The sequence below is a fragment of the Phascolarctos cinereus genome, unplaced genomic scaffold, assembly GCF_003287225.1.
Source record: "Phascolarctos cinereus isolate Bilbo 61053 unplaced genomic scaffold, phaCin_HiC Scaffold_9;HRSCAF=440, whole genome shotgun sequence".
Taxonomy (NCBI): Eukaryota; Metazoa; Chordata; class Mammalia; order Diprotodontia; family Phascolarctidae; genus Phascolarctos; species Phascolarctos cinereus.
In genome coordinates, this window is record NW_027556402.1 from 228,984,860 (window position 1) to 229,008,395 (window position 23,536).

General features: G+C 36.9%; 1 protein-coding gene across 9 annotated transcripts in view; it reads right to left on the minus strand.

The window, feature by feature from the left end:
• The window catches only part of IMMP1L (inner mitochondrial membrane peptidase subunit 1), a 91,870-nt gene that overhangs the window by 16,306 nt on the left and 52,028 nt on the right, over positions 1-23,536 (minus strand). For 7 of the 9 annotated variants that reach the window (XM_020963881.2, XM_078148677.1, XM_078148678.1 and 4 more), the window contains 4 exons: positions 21,779-22,003; positions 15,637-15,770; positions 9,309-9,397; positions 7,241-7,367 (listed from right to left, as the gene is read on the minus strand). In XM_020963881.2, the coding sequence (XP_020819540.1) occupies positions 7,241-7,367; positions 9,309-9,397; positions 15,637-15,770; positions 21,779-21,782 (354 nt within the window). In that variant the 5' untranslated portion in view covers positions 21,783-22,003. The remainder of the gene's footprint in view (positions 1-7,240; positions 7,368-9,308; positions 9,398-15,636; positions 15,771-21,778; positions 22,004-23,536) is intronic. The other 2 variants (XM_078148684.1, XM_078148683.1) reach the window with 1 other exon arrangement.

Sequence of the window (23,536 nt, forward strand, 5' to 3'; positions counted from 1 at the left end):
GTGACAAGAGGACCAAGTATGTGCCAGCTGAAATGGTCTGGGGATTCTTTTGGTCTCCTTTTTGTTGCTTTTTTTTTTTTAAACATTGGCTAAACTTCGATGAGAAATGCTAATGATTAGAACACAGTTTTTCCACCCTCCCCCCATCCACTTCCCCTGAAGGTGTCAATAATTTATTTGACTAGATTAGAGCACTAACATTGCATATTGTATGTTCATATCTTTATCCTTTCTCTACATTTAGTGCTGACAGCCATTTGTTTTAATCAATCAGTCTGATTTCACACACAGAGCTAATGCTAAATGATCCCCACACAGGTAACTGATTATTACAATATTGCCAATTTCATTTTTAACATATAATGGGATTGTTTTTTACTTTAAATAAATGGCAGTCTGGGAATTTTTTAACTTAATAAAGGTAAAGATGTTTTCCTTTAACCATAAACTTCCACTGTTAAACCAGTAAGGGTAATGCTAGAATTTTTTTTTCTCCTCAATTCAAATAGACTCTCTCCATAATTATTTTCCTCAAGATATAGATTACTGTGTTATGTAGACATCATACAAACAAAAAAAAGTTTACTATTTTTGGATTTACAATCTAATTTTACATCTTATAAAAAATAGATTTTATAATACTGAAGGCCTTATTATAGGTGCTGTCTAGTTTAGGCTCCTATAACTAGATCCAAAGGAAGAGAAAAATAACAAAAACAACTTTGTCTATTTCAAGAAATCACAAATGAGAACTTCCCAGATCTATTAGAATCAGGGAGCAAAGTAATGATAGAAAGAATCCTCTGATCATCTCTTGAAAGAAATATATGAAGGAAAAGTCCCCTCATTGTAACAGTCAAAATCCAGAGCTTCAATGTGAAAGAAAAAATACCCCAAGTATCTAGAAAGAAAAACTTCAAATGCAAAGGAACTAGAGTCGAGCTCATCGCACAAGACCTAGAAGTTTCTGTGCTAATGAGAAGATACAGGCTCACACACTGAAGCATAACTTACTTTCAAAGTTGAGTGTAATCCTAAAGGGGGAAAATTGATTTTTAATGAATAAAAGTACTTTCAAACATTTTCTCAATGAAAAGCTCACTGCTGAGGAGGAATTTTAAAATATAAGTACAAGAGTCAAGAGAAACTCAGAAAGGTAAATTTATTTGAGCAGCTGGAAAGAGCTATATGGTGATATAAATATAACAATCTAATGGGAGAAAAAAACAAGTGTTTTTTCAGATCCTAAATGTCTTCAAAGGGTATCAAGTGAATTAAAAAGAAAACAGATATCCTAGCATACGGTGGAGTGTTTCTATTCTCAGCATTTGAAGAAGAGAAAGAAAAGGGGAGGGTAAAAGGAATAAGTTGCTGCTACTTCTTATAAATAGGGTTTAAGAAAAGCATATAAACATGGAGGAAGGGTTGAGAGGAATGGCCCTCACTCAGATGAACCTCACTCTTATCTGAAATGGACAAAAGAGAGTTAAACATACAGACTGTGGTAAACAAATGGGGACAGGGAAGAGGTTTGGGGGGTTAATGATGATGATGATGATGATGATGATGATGATGATGAAGAGAAGGAGGTGAGAGAAAAATGCTAGGGAGAGAATAATCACAAACAAAACAAACTTCCTGATCCTAAAAAGGGGGACATAAAGGGCAAAGAATTAGATTTAAGGGGTGCCCATCAGTTGAGGAATTACTGAACAAATTATGGTAATGAAAGTAATGGAATATTATTTTGCTGTAATGAATAATAAAAGGTTTTTCAGAGAATCTTAAGTATTATGGACTCATATAAGAGGAATGTGCAGAATGAAAACAATTTATACAGACATCAAAGCAAAGCAACATCAAAAGATTTAAGAATTCTGATCAATGTAACGAACTACCATGTATCCAGAGTATCTACAAAATCTGTTACCCATCTCCTGACAGAAAAGAACTAGATACAATGTACAGAGATATACTTTTATGGACATGGCAACTGAATGCATTTATTTTGCTGAATTATGCTTATTTGTTAAAGGGTTCCCCCCCCCCCTTTGTGCTTTTAGTGGGAAGATGCAGGAAGGGGAAACAGTAGTTAGCAATAATGATGCAAAAAAAGAAAAGAAAGCCATTGTAATGTTTTTTAAAGGCACAGAGGAGAACAGGACATTTGGAAGGAAATACAAACAAGATGGCTTTGAAAATAATGTGCAGAATTTAATACATACTTAAAAATAAACCGTATGAAATTCAGTTTCATACAGAATCTTGGTTTTATGCTCTGCTTTGTGTATCAAAATACATTCTTTTTCCTCTTCCTTCTCTCTTCCCATCACTCTCTCTTCTCTTCTTTGTCTATCTCTCTCTCTCTTAAAAATTAAAAGAGGACAGTTTGCCCAGGATCACACAAGTAGAGTCAGAACCAGTGCCCAAACCTCTATCTTCTGAATGAATGAATGAAAAAGCATTTATTAAGTGCTTGCTATTTGCTAAGCACAGGGAATACAAATATTAAAGCAAGGACAATCCTTGCTTGAAGTGTCTTCAAGGAGCTTACATTCTAATGGGGAAAGAACAAAATTAGCAGAATGGTAGCCAGGAAAGGATATTCTGGTTTGAAAAGTCAGAGGGAAGGGGAAGGGAACCATAAGGGAGTAGACTGTCACATCTTTATAGGAGCAATGACAGAACTGATTTGATTATGGTTCCAGAAGTAGAAAAGAGAGAAGCAGGAGAGAGCAGGGGAGATGCCCTGGGAATGAAGTGACATCTGGCTGGAACTAGTCCTGGCTCCAGAACAAGTGTACACTACCTCCTCTTTCCATGAGGATCGCCCTGGACTAGAGCCCCATAGGCCTTCTCTAGAGAAGGTACCACTGGGCCCAATGTGGTTCACAGCTATTAAGTACAAAAGTCAAAAGGGCTTTGAGTTTCTGGAGTACAAGGATACTGGCAGGTAGCATGCTGACAGTCAGGGAGCACCAGCCAGAGCACACAGGAAGTACGTGGCTGCTTCAATCTTTTTATTTTTCCTAGCATGCACTGACTGGCTCTAGAACAGAACATTCCTGTGTAGCCTCAATTTGTTATGAAAACATATTTTTCACTGTCCCCCGCCCCGAGATGGGGGAGATACCCTCACAAGTGCAAAATGTAAAAGCCTAGGCTCTTATGACACACAAATTCAAGGATCTCTAAGTTTCCCTAACAGCAGGAGGTTTGACTTTTCCCTGCCAAGTCTGAAAAAGTCACAGCACAGACCCATTACTGTGTGGAGACAGGTCAATTCTAGGCCTACTAGAAAAATCTCTGCATCTTCTGTATTCCGACACTTGAGAAGGATCAACGATTTATTTTATTAAACACCCACTATACCTGCTTCCAGGCAGGGTGGGAGGTGCTGAGCCAGAAGAGCTATGCCAGAATCAGCAGAAATTTTAAAAGTCCATCATTAGGCCATAGTACAAAATCCCCATGTAGGCTTTCAAGTGGAGGCTTAGCTTTCTCTCCAACATCATTAGAACAGTGTTTTATGTTTCATATCCTATGTTAGCTTGCGGACATTCCTATCTAATAACTAAATAAATGGTGTTTTAAAACTAAACTTGCCTACAGATCAGATTTATACAAATCAGGGAAATATCTATCCCTATTAGGTAACTTTTTGTTAAGTGTGATATTTCAAATTAAGCAACTTCATAGCAAATTACTGACTTCTAGCTGAAGACTGGAGAGTTTCTCTAGTATAGGAAGGCAAATGAGACAAAGTACTCAAGCCAGGAAATTTGTTCTTATATAACCCCAAATTCAGCTCACGGCGCAGTACCAAAACTCCTTCACCCAACTGAAAGAACCGCTCTTCCTCCACAGAAGCCTACGGAAAGCACAGCAGTAACATCCTTCTGAGGGTTACCTTGCTTCCAAAAGCTTAATGTCGAATATAAATCATGATTTCCATGCGGCAGAATGTCCCTAAACAAAAAAACCCTGCTGCTTCCCCATGGCTTCTGGAATGAGTAAAATGATTCTTTTGCTCTTAAGTAGAGATCTGTTTAGGTTCTTTTTTGCCAGCTTGTGAACAATGCTATCTCTTTCATATGCTAAAATGTATATTCGAGGTTCCAGACAACAGTGTGTTGGTATTTCATTTTCTGAACTGGCTACAAACAAGGAAGGACAACAGTAACTATATCAAATCATATTTAACACTGATACTCATTGTAGCTTTGTAATATTTAATGAATAGCACATTTCCAACACAACTCAATCAACAGCTGAATAGTAATATCTCAAGATTTACTAACAATTTGAACTAGAAAAGAAGAGAGGCCATTTCAATAAAAGACAGCACCAGTGTTTGCTTAAGCTAGCCAAACAGAAGCATATTCCAAAGGGGTGGAGCGTGAAAGCTAGCAGTTTGAACATCTCTTCAGAGACTTCTAAACTTGGAAGAACTATTTGTATAAACTGGCTTGATTAATGAAACCCATTTGCTGAATTGGTTCTGTAAAAGGTACAACATGAACTTCTATAGTTTGACTAGGCCAGACTGGAAAACATGAAGAAAAGACACTCAGAAATCACAGGCTTTTCTTTCAGAAGCAATATTAATATCTGATCCCCAAAGACCCCACTGCCTTCTCTAATTATAACATTCATCCTCTTTAAAAAACAAAATTTCAGAAATAGCAAAACAACAACTGGACAATTCAAACTCAGGCCAGCTTATTTAGATTCATAAATATACCAGGACTATGAAGGAACTAGTAAACAATGTGACAAAGGGCAACAAGATCTAATTTATCCAAAATTCAAAACCACGACCCCCCCGTGGTGCCACCAAGAAGTGGTTTCTAATTATCTTAAACTAAAGAGAGTGATCGTTTTTAAGAGAGTCACCTTTGAAGCATTGATTGGTGATTGTTCAAATACTATAGATCAATAGGTTTCCATTAAGAAATTAAATACTCTGGAAGTATATAATGACCTCAACGTAAGCACTAATTTTTACTCATTAAAACATCTTACGACTGAGTACTTCCCATCTGCCAAATCAGTTCCCTTCTGTCATTGTTTCCTTAGTAAGTCTTGTCTGATTACTAGCAATGAGGGCGTTTAAACGAGCGCCGCAGTCCTGCTAATGCTCCTCTAATAATACTTGAAGAGACAAAAAATCTAAAGTAAACATGAACAAAAGTGGTTTTATGTCACCCATCTTGTTTTTCTAGCGTTCAAGCTTATAGATGGCACCTAGCCTAACTAAATGAGCTTTGGGAATGGAAAGTGGTACGTGAAACAGTAGCATTGTCACATAATGCTGAATGCCACATTTAGAGAAATTTAAGAGTATTTTTGAAGATGGAAAATCAACTGCTAGCGAGGATAATCCCTCTCTTTAGGGTGTCTTCTGCTCTCTCAGGTTCCTTACCACCCTCATCATCTAACATTTACTATATGCCCAGTGAGAACAGTACTAAAAGATGAAAAAAATTATGTTAATGACTATAGGGGTTCATCATTGGTGCTCAATAAATGGCATAGCAATCACTCAATCAAAAGAATTTAGAATATACAGTAAGGAGCTCTTATAATGACTTTGTCAGGCCTAGGATTTCAATGCCATGCAGATCAACAGCTCTATAGTAACTGATAGCCTTAGTTCTCTGGGGTGCTGAGAAGCTAAATGGGCTTGCCCAGGGTGACAGCTGAATGGCAAAGCGGCATTCATATGGGTCAAAATTCAATATAATTATGAAGGTAAATTAATCTAGCCATACAAATACTGACCTCAGAAGGTGCTTGCCATTAACTTTAATTCATTATTTCCCATACTGGCCTACTCTCTGTTCCTGAAATTACAGGTTCTAGCTCCCCAACCTATGCCATGGTACAGGCTGTTACCAGGCCTGGAATACTCTCCCTCTCAACCTCCAGTTCTTTGAATCCTTGGCTTCCTTTCAGAATCAGCTTTTAAGTCTTCTGTAGGAGGCGTCTCCCAGTCCCCTGAGCTGCTAGTGCTGTCCCCGCTAAGACTGCCTTCTATCTACTTGGTATGTACTTACTTATAGACATGTGGTCTTCTTTAAAATGTGGATAAACTTCCTGAGAGGAGAGACTGTATCCTCAGCACTTGGCACAATGCCTGGTACATAAGGCCTTAATAATTGCACGCTGATTGGTTAACTAAAGAAATTTAAAACTCCAAAGGAGTTGATTATTACTATAGTAAGCTGCCTTGCATGCTAGAGTGAGTATGTGTGAACGACACTACCCTCTATCCTCCCGCTAATGTACCATGGCTGGCATGATAGACAGCTGGAGGGAGGAGACAATGAGTGATCACACCATTGATTCAACATTTCTTGAGCACTTACTATATTATGTACAAGACATTTTCTTCTTCCTCCATTTGCATTGTAATATCTGCCATTACCCTTAGCTTCCAATATTAGAAATAAGTAGGAGATAGAAAGTTAGTGATTACCCTGTTTATAAGATAAATCAATGTAGTGGTTGAAACTTAAATGATATGAAACATACTAGTCACACTGCAGTCGACCTTAAAACTTCTTAAGAAATGCAAATTATGGATTCACAAGTGAATTTGACGAAACATTTAAAGAACAATTCACTTCGATGTTACATAAACTATTTCAAAAACTAGGTGAAAAAAGAGTCCTGTCAAATTCCCTTCATGGTACAAATATGGTGCCGATAAGCTGAGCCTGGAAGGGCCAGAACAGAGAAAGGAAACAAGAGACCAATTTGCCTAATGAATATTGATGCAAAAATTTTTAAATAAAATGCTAGGAAGGAATTTATAGCAATATATCACAAGGATCATGTACCATGATCTGGTGGGATTGATACCAGGAATGCAGGGCTGGTTCAATATTAGAAAAACTAACAGCACAATTGAACATATCAACAACAAAAACAATAGAAATTAAATAATTATCTCAAAACATGCAGAAAAAGCTTTTAACAAAATACAACACTCATTCCTATTGAAAAAACAACAACAAACACTAGAGAACATAGAAATTGAGGGAGCTTTCCTTAAAATGATAAGTAGTATCTATCTAAAACCATCAGCAAGCATTATCTGTAATGAGGACAAGCTAGAAAGAAGCCTTTCCAGTAAGATCAGGAACATTCAAGTCCCACTTTCTTTTTTACATGTGTTTACTTCTTATTAATCAAGCATAACACAATGTAGAGCACAAATCGTGCCGTTACTTACATAACTATGGCTTTTAAGGTAATCTGACGGACTGTGCGTGAAAACTTTATCTCCTTCCAAACCAATTACTCTTTTACAAATATTTGATTTAGGATCACTTGGACTTTTGGCAATTATAATGTCACCTCTGAAAGGAAAAATTAAGAAAAATTTCAAGATGCTTACCAAATGTTATTCACGAGACACAAATATGTCAGTGATACTATTCTAGCACATACTATACATCATGCTCCAATACTTTGATACATTTACTTAGTACTTTACAGTTTATTATAATAATCACTAGCATTTACAGAGTGCTTGAAGAGCTTTACAAAGCTCTTCGCAAATATTATTTCACTTGATCCTCAAAAATGGAAGGTAGATGTTATTATCCATATTTTAAAATCGAAGAAACTCAAGCAGACTGTGACTAAGTGACTTGCCCAGGGTCATACAGCTAGTAAGTATCTGAGTCCAGGGTCAGGTCTTCCTGACTCCAGGTCCAGTGCTCTATCCACTACATCACCCAGTTCTCATTTGATTTTCATAAACCCCACCCTAGGAAGTAGGCAAATATTATTTTTCCCATTTTACCAATCAGCAAACTGAGACTCAGAGGGAAAAATTACTTTTGCAGGACAAATGCCCAATAAATGGCAGATTTTGGACTAGAACCCAGGTATTCTCACTTCCAATCCAATGGTCTTTCAACTACTCCAAATATGCTGATGTGGTCTCATGTTTAAAAGTCGGAAGTCATCAATTTATGTTGTAGGAAAGGCATAACTGGGGCCTCCTACATCTGTGAGCTCCATGATCTACCATTTCCCCCACTTCTGGGAGATATCACCTGCGAACTAATCTTAAGAACTAAAACATGGAAAAAGAACCCTTCATAAACCTCTCAAAATTAACTATGTAAGATGAATCATACTACTATTTAGTAAACAGGGTTCCTACTTTGAATAGACAGAATAATTAGAAGGATCAACCTTGCCTACGAGGAAGTCAAAGATAGTGGTTTTTTTGCAAGACAAGCCAACATTTAGTTCCATTCACTAGAGAAATAAATAACACTGTATTTAAGGTCAATGTAAAAAATTTTACTTAGTGTCTTCTATGTATCCTACAGCTAAAAGATTCTGTAGCATACTCCCTGCCCCCAAGAAGCATACAAATTTGTTGGGGAGAGTGATATGAAAAAAAAAATTCAAGCACAGTAAAAGAGAGAACATTAAATACCCAAATTGTGGCACAGGTGTGTGGTACCTCATCAAAAAACAATAGTATCATTATTGCCAGGCAGTATGAGGTAGCAGGTGAAGGTGGCTTCATGGGAGAGGTAACGTGTGAGGTGGAGATTGAAGGTCAGTTAAGACTTACACAAGTGAAAAAGAACGGGGAACAAAGAATAGTAATTGTGTACACATGCATGTATACTTATACACATATATGCAACATATAAAATACTGACTTATACAATATACATATATGTATATGTATTATAGAACAGATTCCTCTGCCTACACTAGACAAATAAGGAACTGAAATTCCCACGCTAAAAAAAGAGTTCAAGTAAATCACTAACATAAAAGTAAAAAAGGCCATGAGAATTTACATGGGGAATCTACAATTATTGTGGACAAGGAATTCGTATCTTTTCAAGGAAAATATTTTAAATGTTAACCCACAAACAAGAAATTTACCTTTAAAGAACAATTAGACCTGTCTACAAATAAAAAGGCTTGTCTCAGTAAGTTAGTGAGTTTCTTGTTACTCGAATTCTTGGAGCAGATAGGTGATGCAGTGGATAGAGCCCAGCTGTGGAGTTAGGAGGACCTGAGTTCAAATCTGGCCTCAGACGCTTGACACTTACTAGCTGTGTGACCCTGGGCAAATCACTTAATCCCAATTGCCTCACCAAAAAAAGCAAAAAAAAAAAAATTCTTGAAGCAGAGGGTCAAATGGGATAAAAGAAGTCCGCACTTTGGATGAAGGAGGGCCTAAATGAACTGAACTCTCTAATTCTCCTCTTATTATAATCCTCAGAAATTTCTCACTTCAGAATTCCACGAGTGAAATTTACCTTTGGATAGCATAAAAATGTCGGCTAAGATTTTCTGCGAAGACAATGTCAGAATTCTGGATTGTAGGCTCCATTGATGGCCCAGAACACTATAAAAAAAGATAATTTTATAATCAGAAAATACTTATCTAACAGAAATTATGAATTCTTAAAAATTCTTTTAAAGAAGCCCTACACCCCCAAAGCTCTTGCTATTCATTATTTTGAAATAAAATAATTCTTAAGGTAACACACTGGGTACATACTTATAAGTCAATTCAATTCAGTGCTTACTGTGTGCTGGCCACTGGGGATACAGAGCCAAAAATGATGGTGCCTGATCTCCAGAAGATTCCTTACAGGCAAACAAATATAAAATAACTTGTAGAAGGGAAACCGATAGCTAGAGGGATTCAGAAAGGCTTCATCTAGGAAGTGGCACACATTCTGGGTTTTGATGGAAATGACAGACTTTTAGAGACAGAAGTAAGGAATGACTGGGAGATGGCCTGTGCAAAAATAGAGACCCAGAAGAAGGAAGGAGAGTCATGTGTAACACACAGTAAGAAGGCCAGCTTGGCTGGACTCTGACAGATGAAAGTAAGTAACATATAACATGCCTGGAAAGGCGGGTATAGTCCAGATCGTGAATGGTTTTACGTACAGAAGTCTACATTTCAACCTAGAAACAAAAGGGGGCCACTGGAATTTTCTGAGGAGAAGTACATGGCCAGACCTGTGCTTTAAGAATGTCCACTCTAGCAGCTTTGTGGAGGATGGACTGAAGAGGGAAGAGACTTGAGCCAGGGACATCAATTAGGGGGCCTTGCAATAAGCCAGACAAGAGGAAATGAGGTCCTGAAGTGGGAATGGGGCTGAAGGAGCAGACAGAAGGGGACAGATGTGATAAATGTTGTAAAAATTGGAAACTGATTGGACATGTGGGGATACAAAGACAAAAAACCAATTCCTGCCCTCAGGAATCTTATATTCTACTGGAACAAAATTCATAAACTCATATGTACTCAAAACATTGAAACGTATCTGTGATCTCACTGATGTGTATGTCCTCAATTAATCAAAACTGAAACTCATCCATGCCCACCCTACTGTGTGACCCACGTTCACACTGGGCCACAGGTTCACAGCAGGGGGGTAACTCTCTCCTCATATCACAAGGATACCAGTGGCAGATAAGAGATGTCCTCATCCTCATGCAGGATAATCCCATTGTCTTTTGTGATCATACATTTATTTAAAAATATTGTTCATTCCTGTTCTTCATGGGTCCTTGTGTGTCACGTGCTTCAACCTGCTCCTCCTGGCCATGGGCCTGTAAGTTACCTTCACTGTGATTCACTTCTCGGGGACTGGGGTATTCTATGATTCCCAGTCATGCAATGACAGTGGGAGCACATTGGTATTAAAAAGAGAAGCTTTTGTTTCTAGGAGAAGATTGGGGTCATTAAAAGAGCTTTATAAATTGCCTGAGCATAGCCTACCTTACTCTCCTATTCATTCTAGGTTCAACTTCTTATATGTTTGTGGCATCTAAGACTACAGGATCAGGATCATAGATTGGGGACTGGAGGGAACCTTAGGTACATGATATTAATGGACAAGACCCCTAAGGTGTCAATCTAAATTGCAAGTCAATGTGGACAAAAGGCATACATGATTTGCTTTGTTTTCCCTTTGTAGCTGGGGTCAAATTCTTGAAAGGGGAAGGGAAGCACTATTAAGCACCTATGTCCCAGATATGGTACTAAAAGCTTTGGAGATAATATTGATTGGATGCAGAACTTTTCCTAGAGATATCCTGCAGTTTTTATCCTGGGGCTCAATGCAACAAGCATGGTACCATCCACAAATAGGACAAAGCATCCCTATTTGACCTGGAATTCTGTGCTGGATCTCTTCCATTATAATGCAGTACATCTCTTTGTTTTATGCCACCCTATATGTTAATGATCAGGAAGACTGTCAAAAAGGTTATGCTGCATCTTTCATGGAATCATGAGTAACTTTGATGTTTGCGTGGGAGACCCTTTGTTGGAGGACAGCCTTCAAGATGGTATTTTGCTCCACCAAATCAAATGCTGGGATATAATCAACAGTAAGCAACAGTGGGATTTGGTATGCTCAATCTCTTTCAATCATGTGTATGAGCACACAGATATGGTCTACTTTAGAATATCACTTGAAAAAGTCCATTTGTTTCTCACTACTAATTAATCAATATTTATCAAGTGACTATTATGTGCCAAGGACTGTGCCAATCACTGGAGACATAAAAAGAAGTAGATAGTCCTTGCCCTCCAGGAGCTCACAATCTAATGGCAGAAGACAATAAACAAATGTATACAAATAAGCTTTACAGGAAATATAGCAAACGAACAAAATAAAGGCACTAGAATTAAGAAGGGTTGGCAAAAGCTTCTAATACCCTCACTGAGGATGCTTCCAATGCACATGTCAGTAATTTGCACAAAAATTCTGCACAGACAGGAAAGTAGACATAGAGGTAAGCAGTGCTCATGTTCTTTTGATCACTTCTTGGGGGGAAGGAGAACTAATAAGGTCTAAGACTTTTTTTCTATTTGGTTTATAATTTCCCCTCCTTCAGATAACTTGCAGATTGAGCCCTCAATACCCTCACAATGGTGTCACCTCTGACACAAAACTCCTCTATTTACACTTGGTCTAGTTCAGAAGCTTTCCTTTCTCTGGTGCCATTTCTAATTGTACAGGCATATCCAGAAGTGTGATGACAAACGCTAAGTATAGTTAGGAGAGGAAAGGAATAAGTATTTATAGAGCGCCAACTACGTGCGAGGCATTATGCTAAGCACTTTATAAATACTACCTCATTTAATCTTGACAACAACCCTGGGAATTAGGTGCTGTTAATATTTTCATTTTACTATTGAGGAAACGGAGGCAAACAGAGATTTAAATGAATCACCAAGGGTCATGCAGCTAGTAAATAAAGCCATATTTGAAATCAGGTCTTCTTGACTTCAGGCCAAGCACTCTATCCATGGTGACAAATAACTGTCTCTAATTTCCTCTAGTTGTTCCCCAGTCCTTGATGATGGAAAAAACAGTTTCAAGAATTTGTGCATTTTTTCATTTTTGTTGGGTTTATTGTTCTCCTATTTTTATAGTTAAATGCCCTTGGCAAAAGTTTGTTTAGTTTTTTTCTCCTGCCACAATTTCTTAAACTGGTTTTACCCTCTACTGTTTTTCTCTGTTTTAAGAAGCAATACTGTTCCAAATTTTCCACCATTGATTATTACAAGATTTTACAAGTGATAACATATTCTGAAACGGTGTTGTCCTGGGTTGACATATCTTTTTTCTTGGTTTATAAGTCAAGTGTTCACTGACTCAAACACTTTTTTAGGCCTTTTTTAGTCTCCTTTTTTATATAAATTGATTTACAACAGCTAAACCTTTTTGAAAATATTTTATTGTCTATGTTCATCTGTTCCATCCATATCCCATTTTTCATCATCAATAACTTGTTTAAATAGGTCAAGATGTAGTTGTTTTGATTGCACATCATGTCTTTTAATTTTATTTTTATTCTTTTAAAAAAACTTTATATTAATTTTTATCTTTGTTCTAATAATATAGTCAGTGTTCTATCTACAGACAGTTGGCTTGGGATGAAGTCAGGAAATGGAACATAATGTACAAGTAATGGCTGGTATATGCTAGTTTAACTGTAATGGAGAATAATACGAAATAAGACTGAAAAGACAGGTGGGAGACAGATTACAAAGGGCTTTAAAAGCCAGACTAAGGATTTTTTATCCTAAAAGAAATAAGAAGACACTAAGGATTCTTTATAAGAGAGACACATGGTTAGATTATGTTTCAGAAATATGAATTTGGCAAAGGTGTGGAAGATGAATTGCACAAGAGAGAGCCTGGAATGAGAATGCCAATTTGAAGGTTACTGCAATGGTGTAGATGAGGTTATGAAAATATGAACTAAGATTATGGCTAGGGAAAGAAAACATGATACAGATGTGATGGCAGAAACAGTAAGACTTTGCAAATAACTGAACATGGGGGAGAAGGATGAAGAAGAGGGAAAAGGTAAATGATTCCACGGTTGTGATCCTAAGTGCCTGAAGAATGGTGGTAACCTCAACAGAAAGGGGAAAATTAGAACAAGAATAGGTTTAGAGGGTTAATATAATGAATCCAATTTTGGAAATGGAGAGTTTAAGATGCATATCATTAGAAATTTCCAACAAACATATTTGGTAATATGGGCCTGAAGTTTCAAGAAAGAGAATAAAGTTGTATATATAGATGTGAGAGTCATCTGCATAGGTGATATTTGGATTTGTGAAAGCTGACAGGGATCATGGAGAGAGTGTAGAGAGAAAAGAAAAGAGCTGAGAACAGAACTTTGGGGATGCCAAAACTTAGCAGGCAGAAACAGGAGGGTGATTCTGCAAAGAAGTCTGAGTGCAGACAAACCAGGAGAATAACTCAGAGAGATCAGTGTCACAGAAGTCAAGGGAGGACAAAGTATCAGGGAGAAAGAATGGTCAATAATCTCAAAAGCTGTAGCGGGGTCAAGTAAAATGAGGGCTAAAAAAAGAATGCAGAACAATTAAAACAGCCTTCCTAACCTTGGAGAGATCAGTTCAGCTGAGTGCTAGGGGCAGACGCCAGATTCCCGGGAGTTGGAAAGTAAGTAAAAGGTGAAGCAATGGGAGTAACAAATATGTGACCATTTAGGGAATTTGACTGGGATAGCAGGATTAAGTGAATGTTTGCAAAGGATATAAGAGACTTAGGTAGACTGTAGTCAGGAGGAAAGGCTACATTAAAATAAAAGAGACTGCCAATTGCAAGTGATGACCGAAGGGACAAACTCCCAGGGCAATGGAAAGAAATAGGAGACAACACCAGGAAGAAGAGCTGGCTTTTATGAGAAAGGTAGACTCTTCATCAAAAACTGGAACACAGGAGAGACCAGGGGATGATGAAGAGGTCATCCTTCATGGTAAGAAGGTACAAAATAGGAGAGAAAAAGATCTCAATAAAGTAGGAAGCAAGGGCCACTGCTGAGAAGGAGGAGGACAGTAGGATTTCAGAGACAGGAGATTTGGAACAACTTCAGTGAAGACTGTGGTGGTCAATCAGAATTACAGTTTCACCTCAGGCAGTTGATAATAGAAAATAAAGATCTGTGCTGAACCTAGTCAGCATGATTTTATGACTTTCTTTAGTATGTTGAGTGGGAAGACAGAAGGTGAATATTTAATGGTGATACCCAAGGACTGCAATTTAGCAAATAAAGCTTGTTTGGTAAAAGGAGAAAGGGCAAAGAGGTTAAAGGGTAGAAGTTAGTACAGTTGAAAAGGTCACCTTCAGAGTCAAGATGATAAAGAGAGGAAAGTGAAGTCAGAGCAAAGTTAATGTACCAAGAGAAGAGAGAGGGACACACTGACTGGAAGTAGCAGTGAAGATAAAAAATGGGTTTAGGAGCAAAGTAGAGGGAGAGATGGACAGACTGGAGGTTGTGATCAAAGGAATTTTAAAATTCAATGTCATGGAAGTGGAGCAGCTATAGTGTTGGTAGGAACAAAGGTATGAATGACCACCTTCACATGTGGCTGAAGTAAAAGTCACCATCCTTGGAATTGGGGAACTTGATAAATTTGTATATCAGAATGTTTGAGGGAACACCAACATGTTCATTAAATATTTCAAGTGTAAGGGGAGCAATTAGGATAGGGAGAAGTATGATGAGCCAGGTGCAGAACTATTTGGAAAAAGAGTCTTACCTAGAAGTGGGTAGATGGCTCCATAAAATGAATCAAGTGATAAAGATGGATGTATTAACAACTCTAAAAGGAGAGGCTGCTTCGTAATGGTAGCAATGTATGGTACAGAAATGGAAGTAAAAAACATACTCATTTATAGATTTCTTTGTGTCATAAAATGTTAGAAAAATTATGTTCGATTAATCCATATTGTTATTGAGGAAACTATCAGAATAGGGGATATGTCCCTAACCTTATAATGATAATTCTAGATAACACAGCCATGGCCCTCTTGCCACAGATCCTATGCCTGCTGGAAATAAAATACAAAGCTTAATGGATAATGGATCAGACTAAGTAATTAAAAAAAACTTATTTTTTTAAGCATCAATTAAAATTACACAGTTATACCTCATCTGACCCCAGAATCTTAGGATATTTTGTATTTCAAACTGCTTGTTTTGACTAACTAGTGAATGGCTACAAATATAGCTCTTTCCTTTTACCAAAACTTAAATGTTTATCAGTGTCACTGTTACTGAATATTCAAAACTTACCACAACAACACCACCGACGTATTCAAAGGCACAATGAGCTATACAGCCATACTGAAGAGTATAGCCAAGAAGTCGAAAGGTTTTCCCCAGAATACTTCGAAGCATAGTTCTATGCAGACTTGGACACCACTGGCCTGATAATAAATTTTCAAAAGTTACAGAAGCAATGACTTAAAAATTATTGTCAACATGCTACATTTTAAAATGGCTACACTTTTTAAAAAGAGCATACCTTAATACCTGATATGAAAATATCTGGGAAAGTATCAGGCTTCATATATAGGTGATATGTAGTATGCTATGCTAGAGTATACTGCAACTATATAGGATACATAGTTGCTCGAACAACTCATAAGGTGGCTGCTCAAGGGGATCAAATGAGAGAATTGGAAAAGTATAAAGCACTCTACCAAACTGAGGCAGTCACATTCCTGGATTCTTTGGAATGTTTCTCAGCTCTCCCACCCTTTTTCTTCCCACTGCTATTGCTCTTGCCTAAGCTACAGCTCGGACTATAACAATACCCCACTGATGTGTTTCTTTACTCTAATTCATCCTCCATCCTACACATTACCACCAGACTGTCCTATCTTTGCCAAGAAAACCCAAAATGGGGTCACAAAGAGTCAGACACTACTGAAAAACTACTGAACAAAAAGAAGGATGCCTATTATCACCATGATTTTGTAATCTAGTGACAGAAATATCAGCTAAACAATAAGATAATAAAAAGAAATTGAAGAAATAATCATAGACAAAGAAAAATTAAATTCAAAACTTTTGTCAATGATATGATGATGCACTTAGAAAACTCTAGTCATCTAAGAATTACTTGAAAAGTTGTACAATATAATAAATCAAAACAAACCATCAACATTCCTCTATATAAGCAACAAATCCTAACAGAAAGAGCTAGAAATGAAAATTCAATTCAAAATAATTAAATAAGCTTTAAGACAATTGGGAGTAGCTCTATCAAGATTCACACTGAGACTATATGAATCAAACTACAAAATACCATTTGTAGAAGTAAAAACAAATCCATATAATTGGAAAAAACATTAATTGCTCATGAATAAGTTGAGCCAATATAATAAAAAATCACAACACAATCTAAGTAAATTTACTTACATACTTCTATATAAATTTACTATATCAACCAAATTTCTGAAAAAAAAATTAATGAAATTCATAGAAACAAAAAAGGCCAAGACTAATAATGAAAAACAATGAGAAGGAAGGTCTATCAGTAGCTGATCTCAAACTATATCACAAAGCTGTAACCATTAAAATGAGTTGATACTATTTTTTAAAATGCAATGGAATATTATACCATAAGAAATCATGAAATGGACAATCTCAGGGGAACATTGGGAGGACCTCTGTGAACTGACGGTATATAGTGAAATGGGTAGAAATAGAATAACTTATATAACTAACATTTTAGAGAAAAACAACTTTGACAGGCTTTAGAACTCTGATTAAGACCATGATAAATCAAAGGAATGAGGATGAAATAACCTACTAACCTCTTGACAGAGAGATGAACTTAAAATGCAGAAATACATTTTCAGACACGGCTAATGTAAGATTTTGTTTTGCTTGACTATAAACTATGTATTCAGGGTGTCAGATCTATTTACTTTGACCTAACCTCTCTCCTGACCTCCTAACCATGTCCAAAATAAAACTTACTGTGTTTTCCTCAAAACACTCCCCTCTTGAGGATACCACCATCCTCCCACTCACACAGGCTTAAAACCTAGACGTCATTTTCAACTTCTCATTCTCTCACTAACCATCCTCCCCCCCCCATGCAATCCATTGCCAAGTCCTGTCAATTCTACTCTCACAACATCTTTTTATATCCCCCTTCTCTCCTCTGACACTGCCACTCCTCTGGTGCAGGTCCTTATCATCTCCCATCTGGAATACTGCAATATAGCCTTCTAGATGGCCTCTCTGCCTCAAAGCCCACCCCACTCTAGACCATTTTCTATTTAGCTGTCAAAGTGATCTTCTTAAAGTACAGGCTTGGCTATATCATACCCCTACTCACATTCCAGTGGCTCCTTATTACCTTCAGGGCCAAATAAAAGATTCTCTGTTTAGCTTTCAATGCCCTTTAACTTGGTCCAGTCCTTTTATACTTTGCTATCTCCACTGAATTCTGTGATCCAGAGACACTGGCTTCCTCGCTGTTCCTCATATCCCAGCTTTGGTGCATTTTCACTGGCCATCCCCCATGCCTGGAATTCTCAACCTTTTCACCTCTACCTCCTGGCTTTCCTGACTTTCTAATCCCAGCCACAGATTTAATTTTCTTCAAGAAGCCTTTCCCAATCTTCCTCAATTTTAGTGGCCTCCCTCTAAGACTATCTCCAATTTATCCTGTCTATATCTGCCTATACTTAATTATTTGCTTGTTTTCTCCACCATCAGATTGTGACCTTCTTGAAGGCAGGGACTATTTTTTGCTTTTCTTTATATCCACAGTGTTTAACATACAGAAGGCACTGACCAGATCTATTCTGTTTTTAGCTTTTTAAAAATTTGCTCAATGGAATGCGAAAGAGTGGGAAGTATCAATTAGGGTTTTTTTTAGTTTGTTAATTAAAAAACAAAACAAGTTTATTTTTTAAAGAACAAAAGGTCTAGAATATCAAGGGAAATAATTAGAAAGTATAGGAATATAGTCTGACTAGATTTCAATCTACATTATAATGCAGTAGTCATCAAAATTACATGGACCTGGTTAAAAGAAATGATACAAAAGTAGATGGGTAGAACAGACTAGATAAGCAAGAAGCATAAGCAACCAAAAAAATAGTAGAATAGCACTTGATAAATCATGAACATAAATTTTGAGAGACTTTCTTTTTGTAAGAACTACTGAGAAAACTAGAAAGTAGGTAATCAGAAATTAGTTTTATACCAATATCTTAAACCATATGCTACAATCAACTCAAAATGATATGTAACCTGGATACAAAAGGTGACACCATAAAAAATAGAAGATAATAAAATTAGGTATCTTTCACATCAGAACTATAGCTAGGAGGGGAATGATTAACTAAACAAATGATAGAGAAGATGTTGGGAGGGGAACACAGAGAGACAGAGAGAGAGAGAGAGAGAGAGAGAGAAAGAGAGAGAGAGAGAGAGAGAGAGAGAGAGAGAGAGAGAGAGAGAGAGAGAGAGAGAGACAGAGACAGATGTCAGATGTAGCCACTATATCACATTTTTTTCTTGTTTTTATTTGTCACCAAGAAAGGTTCAATGGAGTAGAATGTGAAATTACTGTGATGTAAATACAGCCTAAAGAAATCAACAAAATGATTTTTTCTTTGAAGAATAGGTTGCATTATACTTTCCGTATTTGATATTTTGATAGAATTATTAAACTGGTATGTCAGGAGAATAATGCAGTAATTTACTTAATTTTGTTGTTGCTATTGTTTAATCATTCAGTCATAGCCAACTCTTTGTGACCCCATGGACCACAGCATGACAATCTTGGCCAAGATACTACAGTAGTTTGCCATTTCCTTCTCCAGCTCATTTTACAAAGAGGAAAATGAGCTAAACCGGGTTAAATGACTTGCCCAGAGTCACACAGGTAGTTAAGGGTTTGAGGCCAATTTGAATTCAGGTATTCCTGACTCCAGGCCCAGCACTTGATCCACTGAGCCACCTAGCTGCCTCTTACTTAGATTTTAGCAAACCATTTTATAAAGTAACTAATAGGAGACAGTAATTCTTTGTGGAAAAGAGGTGAATATGCAGGTTTGAGGTACAGTTAAATGGATGCTATAGATAGTAAAGACATCTAAGAGTATGTCATGTAATGAAGATGGTTAGTAAACACTACTTAAGGTCAAATCCTGCTTCAATTCTGAGAACTGTATTTAACTAGATTATCCCTTAAACTTAATTCAGTTCAATCACTGATTAACTCATTTAGTCTTTACAAACTAGCATGATTTTAAAGAAGAAAGGGATTTCTGTGGCCATCTAGTTCAATCCCTAACCTCTCTAACATACACCCTATAGGACTGATCCAGCGTCTACTTTAAGATCTCCAATGAAGGGCAGCCTACCACCTCTTGAGATGCCCATTCTACTTCTAGACAACAGCAGGCATTAGGAATTTTTTCTTGACATCAAGCCTAAATTTACTGCTTTACAACTTCTACATGTTCTAGGTCCTGCCCTCAGGTATCAAACAGTTCAAATCTAATCTCTCTTCCATTCAACAGATCTTCAACAACTTTAAATATTCAACAACTACTTACTGGGTTCTCCTATATGTGAGGCACTGTGCTAGATACTTTGAAGATCACAAAGATGAAAAAGACATAGAAACTGCCTCCAAGGAGCTTACAGTTCACTGTTTGGTGGTGGCTGTTGTTTTTAAACTAAGCAATGGACAGAGGAGCCTTAATATACTTTAGCAATATGATTCTAGGTTACAATAATATCTGAAAACTTTCTTATTAAGTAATGAATAATTAGTAAATTAAAGACCCGCTTAAAGTAAAAACAAAAATAAGCTACCCCTATAGTTATAAGTATATATATATATATGTGTGTGTGTGTGTGTGTGTGTGTATGTGTATATATGTATGTATACATGTATATATATATATATATGTAGTATACCCCTATATACTATACATTTTAAAACTTACGTGTATTTAAAAATAGATTTCATATTTTGCAAATGAATGTGTAGCATCACAAAAGCTCTGAGGATTAACCAACTAAAAATGAACTTTACCTGCTATGCAAATTAAAATGAGTATTTCTATTAACTAGAATTTTCGTGATTTCTTCTGTATATTGAAGAGCATGCTCTTTATTGTTTGAAGCATAAAAGTGAAGAAAGAATAAGAAAAGACTCTAAAGTTTAACAGAGATACCATCTCAGAATGAGGGCATTTAACACTAAGAACAAGAAAATGGATATTGTATTTAGAAACTAAAATAGAATACTTTTCTCCTGTTAGAAACAATGTCTTAGTAGAGCATACATGAGCCACACAGCACTCATCACGAAAATACTATTAATACAGATGAAAAGCTGAAATTGGATTGTAAATCACTTAGTGCTCTGCCAAAATTCAAATCAGTCTGAGCTACTATACAATACTATTTCCACTCAGCTAAAGACTACTTAAAAACAAAATGATGTTGTCTTTGTACCATCCAACATTATACAATAGTCCTGATTCACTGAGAAGCCTCGTAATTAACTCCCAACTAGCACTCAATGGAACTATAAAGCCTTCTTACCCCTCAAACCTACGCTCTTTCTCACCCCCACCAAATGTTTATAAGGAAACATTCCCCTCAAATTATCAAACTGGTAGGTTAAAATTGAGCTTGATCTTTAAATGAAATATGAGAGTGCTGTCTAAACGGTTTCTTCCTTTATGTTTTAATAAAGGCTCTTTGAGGAACCTCTCCTTCTCTGCAGAGATTGAGGAACTGTGGGGTGAAATCCTGCATTTACTCTCAAACAGAACGGGAAATGTTGCTTAGTTCACTGAACTGCATTTTTCTTTCTTTGTGATTCTTTATTACAAAGGAAGGCTCTAAAGAGTTGAAAGGCAAGATCTATATTTGAAAGGTTAAAAAAAACATTTTTTAAAGAAATACCCTTCAAATTATGCATCTCATGGACAGGAAAGATGAGAGGTGGCAGTTAGGCAGAAGAAAAATGTTCCTTGTAAAAAATGGAGCGTGGAGATTCTCAAACTGCTTTGGATCTCCTCCTTTAAAAGTGGATCCAAGTCTCAAGAAAAAGGGAAGAGACACTTGTAGAGGAATTTTCCAGCCAATGCACATCTGCTCGCCCTAGACAAAAGAAGTTCAAGTGGAATACTTCACAGGTGTTGGAGAAGGAAGATGTGTATTAAAACTGGAAAAAGGAAAGCTGATTGTTTTTTCTTTCTTCTAAGGGAATCATAGCATAAAGCTGTAGCCATACTAGTATCGGAACAAATATTTAGGTACTTGGTTCTAATGCTGCAAGACATCATCCAGAGAGAATTCTGCTGCTTTTCTTACAAGACCGTAAGCCCACACACCTGATTATTTCCCAGACTAGTAAAGAGAAAAATTAGTACTTTCTACTTACACATCCTCCTTTAAAAATATTGGATCAAAATGTCTATAAGAGATCCTTTCTTTTATTTTATTTTTGGAGGCAACTGGAGTTAAGTGATTTGCCCAGGGTCACACAGCTAGCGTCTGAGGCTGGATTTGAGCTCACATCCTTCTAGCTCCAAAGCTGGTGCTCTATCCACTGTAGCACCTTGATGCCTCAGAGATCCTCTCTTTTAAAGTGGAAAGCAGGTTAAAACTGCATTAAAGAAATAACAGAACAATTTTGCATTGTATGACATAAGCTACAAAAGCAAATTGTATAATTTTCAGCCACAGCAACATGTCTGTAATACAATGTGCTGCTAAAGATTGAGGAAAACACCCACTTTTAAAGTTTCCCACAATTTTAAGGGGTACAATGTCTCATATAAAATATTTTTGGTATAATAAGCACTTCATAATAAATTTTTACTGTGATATAACTACTGTGCCACCTAAAACATGGGAATAAACTAAATAATTACTTCTTTCTAAAATAAACCTAGGAAAATAAAAAATTTTGTTCTAATTTACTTAATAAGCATGTGTGAAGTGACTACTAGCTGCCATGCACTGTTATGTGCAAGGGGCATATAACCACAAGAATGAAACAGTCCTTGTCTTCAAGGGGCTTGTGTTTTACCAGAGGAAACAATATATATCCCATCAGTAAACACAAAATATAAATAAATTAAATAACAAGGTAATGGGGAAAATAATGTATTACACTGTTCAGAAAACTTTTAAATTTTATATGGTTTAAATGTAACTTTATGTGACTAGAAATTGTTTGAATTCAGAATGCTACCCAGACCTCAGTAACTCTTCAGGAATACTGGAGAGAGTGATAAGGAATTTTGGGTTCCCTCAGATCCTGGATCCACCCCAAACATTACATTTTGGGTCCACTCAAGCTTGTATTTATGTTCCCTTGTGTTTGGGCTTTGCCCAAGTTATATTGAATGTTTATATTTACTGATATCCACCAAAATCTACTTTGCTTTTAAGCTGACTTCTCCAGCAGTTCTTGTGCAGGTCTCCTTGTCTAAACCCTATATGATGTAAACCAGAGCCTGGACAAGAAGGAGCCAACACCTTTTTTTCTGGCTCAGTTTCCACTACCAAGTGGCCTAATACATTTCTTTCTAAAACTACTTTAGATTTTTGCATTCTCATGAATGACAGTCATCTGGGAGGGGAAAGGCTGGAGGTATCAGAAAAGAGCTCATGTAGAAAGTGGCCCTTGACTTGGGATTCTTAAGGAAGCCAGGGAGTCTTAAGATTCAGAAGGGTGGAGACGTGCATTTCAAGTACAAGGAACAACTTGTGTAAAAATGTAGACAAGAGATGGAGAGTAGCACACAAAGAGTAGAAAGTAGGCGACTTTGGCTGATATATGTCAAGAATGGGAGCATAAGTTTGGAAAGTTAGGCTGGGACTAGAAAAAGAAGGATTTTAATTGGAAAATGGAGTTTCTACTTTAGGAAGAGCATAACAGGGCAAATGATGACAATGAACCTCTAAAAAAAGTGCAATTTTCTGCCTTCATTAGTGAGCCTGTTATTCCAATGATAGTATTTTATTCATCAGATTAACATTCAATCAAATTCTTTCATTCCTACTTTGCAGAATGCAATAACAAACTCTTCAAAACACAGAGAAAAGGGGCAGCTAGGTGGCACAGTGGATAGAGCTCCGGCCTTGGGAGTCAAAAGGACCTGAGTTCAAATCTGACCTCAGACACTTGACA